Source organism: Papilio machaon, chromosome 22, assembly GCF_912999745.1.
Source record: "Papilio machaon chromosome 22, ilPapMach1.1, whole genome shotgun sequence".
NCBI classification, from domain to species: Eukaryota; Metazoa; Arthropoda; class Insecta; order Lepidoptera; family Papilionidae; genus Papilio; species Papilio machaon.
In genome coordinates this window covers 1,108,371-1,114,307 of record NC_060007.1, presented here as the reverse complement: position 1 = coordinate 1,114,307, position 5,937 = coordinate 1,108,371, and the positions used below count along the sequence as shown (strand labels likewise).

The 5,937-nt window shown below is 34.0% G+C and overlaps 1 protein-coding gene across 1 annotated transcript; it reads right to left on the bottom strand.

Annotated features, from left to right (window-relative positions):
* Positions 1 to 468: 468 nt before the first annotated feature.
* Positions 469 to 4,850, bottom strand: LOC106719347 (protein arginine methyltransferase NDUFAF7 homolog, mitochondrial; the record flags this gene model as incomplete). The annotated part of the gene is made up of 6 exons (XM_014513678.2): positions 4,368 to 4,850; positions 4,068 to 4,208; positions 3,441 to 3,560; positions 2,978 to 3,238; positions 887 to 1,078; positions 469 to 651 (listed from the first exon to the last, which is right to left on the bottom strand). Coding segments are annotated over exons 1-6 (1,320 nt in total), but the record flags the coding sequence as incomplete, so codon positions are not given.
* Positions 4,851 to 5,937: the final 1,087 nt, after the last annotated feature.

The window sequence follows — 5,937 nt, the reverse complement described above, 5'->3', positions numbered from 1 at the left end:
AGTGTTGCCACAATTCTGCTATGCATACAATAAATCAATAACAGACCTTTAAGACCCAACTTTTTTTTTTGTTTAAAATATTAATGCTTTTGAGGTTTTTAATTTTATAATATGATATTAAAAGAAACATAATTTAAGTTTTCCGAAAAGATAGAGTTTATAAAAGCTAAAAAGATATAAAAAGTTATCGTCTGTGGAAGGTTAGAGGTCGAGAATTTTTTTTCCTCCTAGTTGAAATTAAAAACATTTCAATGTATAGAGTATTACAAATCTAGTTTTCTAGTTTTTATCATTTTCATAAATAGCGGGGTATTGTACATTATAAACATTTCATGAAAACTTTTAGAATATCGGCTATTTAATAGACAATAAAAGACAAAAATTCAACAACAGATATATTTATAACCTATAAACTAAAAAAAAAAATACTTTAATAAAACTATTACTGAAGTAAAACTATTTTTCGGTAGCATTTTCTTTTTCATTAACAAATCCTAGAGGCGGAAACTTTTCTAATATAGGTCCCATTGTCGAAGGGTAAAAAGCCAAGAATTTGAACCTTTCGCCCATTTTCTTTGGATCCACGAGCATTTCATATGCGCTTTTAATCTTTTCCTTTACTTCCTCAGTCTTGGCGTTGTCCATTAACACCTAACAGCAAAATAAAAATCATTAGCTTACTATTCCAATCATTTGTATATTTAAATTTTTGCCTATTCTCAACTACTGAACGTAAAAAATATGGCAACACCTCTGAAACACACCACAGTGTTGGTGGAAGTTTTTTACGAAACTAATTCCTTATTTACCTTCTTTTACAAAAATAAAATCTTTCACAATTAAAATGTGCGAACTCTTAGTTTACAAGCTAGTTATAATGATTCACCTGCAACCTAGCTTTGGCCTGTAATCTTTCTAGAAAGTCTTTCTGTTTCACAGGTCCAGCAACAATAGCATAGTTTTCATCGCCCGGAGTCTTGGATGCTGCTATCCTGAGTTGACTGAAGTCCACATCAGCTGTGAGGTCACATTCGCCAGGATTTTCTAAAGGATTCACAACTTTGTGCTTGTGAAATGCCTAGAAATGTTTAAGAAAATTTTCTATATTACAAAAAATTTATTATTAACCCATAACTGTATTACCTTACAGGTTTACAAATAAAATCAATCATATGTTACGGACATTAAAAAATACCCACAATATAAAAAAGATTACACCAAGAATATTTTAATTCATACAACAACTACCAAATTAACCTTTTACTAATATTATAAATGCGAAGGTTTGATGGATGGATGGATAAATGTTTGTTTGAAACTATATTCACAACAGCTCAACAGATCTGGATGAAATTTGGCATAGATCTAGAACATAGTCTGGAAGAACACATAGGCTACTAATTAAGTTTTTTTTTAAGTTCCGTACAGACGAAGTCGTGGCGACAACTATAATATATACTGGAAATCTTACTAATATTAGGTCCTTACGTATGAAATTGGCGTTTTTCGTACTGGCCACTTTAATCACGAATTTCTCCTCTTTGGTAAGGAATTCCAAATTCAAATTTGTACAGCTATAGACTCATGTATTTGTGGTTCGATGACCGTCATTCATTTGTTTTTTTTCTTCTGTTTTTTTCTGTTTGCGTCACTCATTTTACAAAATGGAAAACTTAAAATATCGCATTATTTACGAGTACGAGTTCCGCCGTGGCACTAGTGCTGCGGAAACGACTCGAAGGGTGAATGATGTGTATGGCGGTCGTGTTGAAAAAGAAAACACAGTTCGTTTTTGGTTCCAACGTTTTCGTTCTGGAAATTTCGATCTGCAGAACAAGCCCCGTGGACGGCCTGAGACTCAAGTTGATAATGAAGAGTTGAAGGCTATTGTGGAAGCGGATCCATCGCAAACCACGTCCGAGTTAGCTGCAGGCTGCGATGTTAGTGATAAAACTGTTTTAATTCACTAGAAGCAAATTGGGAAGATTAAAAAGCTTGAAAGGTGGGTACCTCACGAATTGACTGAAGCAAACCGGCAAACGCGCGTCGACTGTTGCGTTACATTACTAAACCGGCACAATAATGAAGGTATTTTAAACCGAATCATTACCTGTGATGAAAAATGGGTTCTTTACGATAATCGGAAGCCCTCAGCGCAATGGTTGGATCCTGGCCAGACAGCCAAATCCTGCCCCAAGCGAAAATTAACCCCAAAAAAGTTACTTGTAAGCGTTTGGTGGACTAGTGCCGGTATTGTTAATTACAGTTTTCTCAAATCTGGCCAGACTATTACGGCTGATGTCTATTGTCAGCAATTGCAAACCATGATGGAAAAGCTAGCGGCTAAACAACCTAGGCTGGTCAATCGCTCCACGCCACTGCTGCTTCACGACAACGCTAGACCACACACTGCGCAACAGACGGCTACTAAATTAGAAGAGCTTCAATAGGAAAGTCTAAGACATCCTCCGTACTCCCCGGACCTTGCTCCAACAGATTACCATTTTTTTCGAAATTTGGATAACTTCTTGCAAGGGAAAAAATTCAACTCCGATGGGGCAGTCCAAATCGCCTTCTAAGATTTTATTGATTCCCGTCCGACTGGTTTTTTTAGTAAAGGGATCAATGAACTACCTATGAGATGCCAAAAGTGCATAGAAAATAATGGTTCATACTTTGATTAATTAAATATATTATATTAAAAAATATTCGACTTTTTGTTCCTCCCATACAAAACGCCAATTTCATATGTAAGGACCTAATATTATAAATGAAAACGTTTGGAAACATTGGATGGATGTTTCTTTGAGGGTATCTCCAGAACGGTTCAACGGATCTCGATGATATTTGGCATAGATGTAGATCATAGTCTGGAAGAACACATAGGCTACTTATTAGTTTTTTACTTCCGTGTGGACGGAGTCGCAGGCGACAGCTAGTATTTTTAATATACACTACAATGAGTTGAAATACTTACTCTAAATGTATCACCTTTCTCCCCTTCATGTCCGTAATCAGCTATTAACACTAAGCCACCATGTTGGTCAACACGTTGTGCCAATTGTCTGGCAATTCCTAAACTCCTCGCACTTATTTCTAATTCTGTTCTATCCCCAGCGTCTAATGGTGGTCGGATCAGGACTTTTGATGACTGAGTTTCTTTTCCTGATATCCTATAATATAGTTTTCCATTCTCATCCATGTCTATTAGAACTTCTCTCCATCCATCTTCCGTTTTCTGTTGATATTTAATATGGATTGTCAATTTATGAATTCAAACATAAAAATATGGTCATCTCAGTTATTCAAGAAGAATAAGAGTGAGAAAAATATTTTGTACAAATCAATATCTTTTGTCTGTGGAGACCCATTTAAAAAAGTAGAAAAAAAATCATAATAAATTGACAGTTATTTTAGATTTATCTCGGTTTTTTACTCACCTCAAACTTATGTATAGGCAATACATCAAAGAACTCGTGTGCCATGTACCATGAAAAGTTATTTGGTACTTTCTTCAAGTCATTGTACCAATAAACTTTGATACCACTTATTGTTTGACCCTGAGGAAATTAAAAATATAATACTATATAAGCAATAAATCATGAGTAGTCCCTCAAATCTTCATTTGTTGAGTATATAATTTTACTAATATTATAAATCCGAATATTTAAATGGATGGATGGAAGAACACATTTGCTACTTATTAGGTTGTTTTCAATTCCGAAACTGTTGTTCCAACTTCCATAATTATTTTTTCATTATAATGCTACACCATCATAGGCTATATCCGATCATATTTCATACAAATATTTTGAATGTGAAGTTTGAATGGATGGACATTTGTTACTAAGTATCTCCAAAATGGCTTATTGGATCTTTATAAAACTTTTCATAGATGTAGAACATAGTCTAGAGAAATACATAACCATGAATGGTGAGTCAGAAAATCGCATAAGTCACTACGCTGAACACAATTTTAGGTGTGGCATAAAGAAAGGCAAACTATGCAGCCGACTATAAAATGCCAAAAATATTGAATCCTGCAAAAGTTGATAAAAAATTTTTACCTCATAATAGTATGGTGACTCTATGTTTGTAGCTTTATGTGTAATACATAGTCTTTGGGCTTGTAACATTTGCATTGTCTCGGATATTTCAACAAGATGTAAAGATAGGTCCTCTGGTTTATATCCAAGCCGATTCATAACCTTAAAACAAATTACACTGTAGATTTAAGTTAGACAAATGGATATAAAGTAAAATATGACATTAACTGGATATGTAGATAATTTGAATGCAATCATGTGTAAACAATATATCAAACTAAATGTTACTGTTAAATATTTCTAGTATGTTGTGTTTATTACCCTTAAGAAATCCACTAATAGTGTACCATTGCCGGGCCCAAGTTCAACCAGTTGAAGCGGTTTTCCTGAACCCATTTTTTGAGTTTCCGCGTAAAACCAAATTGCAAGAATCTCTCCAAAAAGTTGGCTAATTTCCGGCGAAGTTATGAAGTCACCGGTTTCGCTTATTACATCCTTCTTCATATAATATCCTTCAGTTGGATTTGTAGAAACAATGTGCATGTATTCCGCAACTGTTAAAGGTCCATTTAGTCGAAGTTTTTCTTTTATAATCTCCATTAAACTGGGCGCAGTACCAGGAGCAGGCATTTTCAAAGTACTCGGATCAGGCCGTTTCACTACTTTATATCCTTTATTTCGCCTCCCCAATGTAGCAAAATAAGTTTGCCTCGTGCATATTCGAAATAAATATCGGGCGTTCATTTTTAAAAACAATAATTAATACTTTAATAGGTTATTAATGTAAAACTTTTGTTTTTCTTAAACTTTAACATTGTCAATGTCAATGCCATTGCAATGACGTACGACTAGTCAAGTGACATTGGGTATGTTCCGATATACACTGCGAGCACTACACAGTGCTATCACTGTAGAAAAATTCGTTCCGTTATGGACTGCCAGTATACTGCCGCAGTACCCTAGGGAAATATATGACGTCATAAATCGCCGCCATATTCTACTGTGAGCACTGGCGTTTTCGAGGTAAGGTACTCGCAGTACTTTGATCACGTGATCAGTCAAAACCACCCGAGTGCCTGACATCTTATAAACAAAGCTACAGTTTAATCAGAAAATGTTAAAGTTCTGTAATTAGTTTGGATTAATAAATAAAACAATGGAAGAATTGAAAAAATTAACCTTATTAGACTGTGTTGATAATGAAAAACATATTCTTTTTTATGAAAAAGTACTTATTTTTATTACATTATAAATTCAATTTATAATTAATATTAATTAAAATATTTTTAATTTGACAGTACTCCAAAACAGTTTTTTTTTAATGTACTAGAAAACTTGAATACACTCATTGGAATGTCGCGTCAAAAAATGCTGCTGACAGTATACGAGATTGCGTTCCGTTTTAAATCGTAACCAGTATAACTGACTATAAAGGAACGGCTTCACAGTATACTGAATTGACGTCACACTCTACAGTGGTCGCAGTGCATATCGGAACACACCCATTATTGTATAACTGACCTATGCAGTTTTATAGTAGACAATTATTTATACACTACAATTGCCATTTACGGCTGTTATGTTATTAATTAAAAAAAAAAAATTAAATACAGCGATGCGTTTTATTTGCCTCTGCTAAAAATATTTAAAAAATACGCCTTGACATATGTCAAGTCACCATGTCAATGTTTTTCTAAACACATTTGACAAATAAATTTTGTGGTTATGTGTTTGTTCATTTTCAGATAGATATAAAGTGATATCTAATGTTAAGCAAATGACTATATAATTTGCTGGGTATAATTATAACTAGTTTTATTATAGCTCTTTGAAAAGATCTGTAACCCACGTTGTCGTTTTGTGTTGATAAATAATTAAACTTCCCACACGT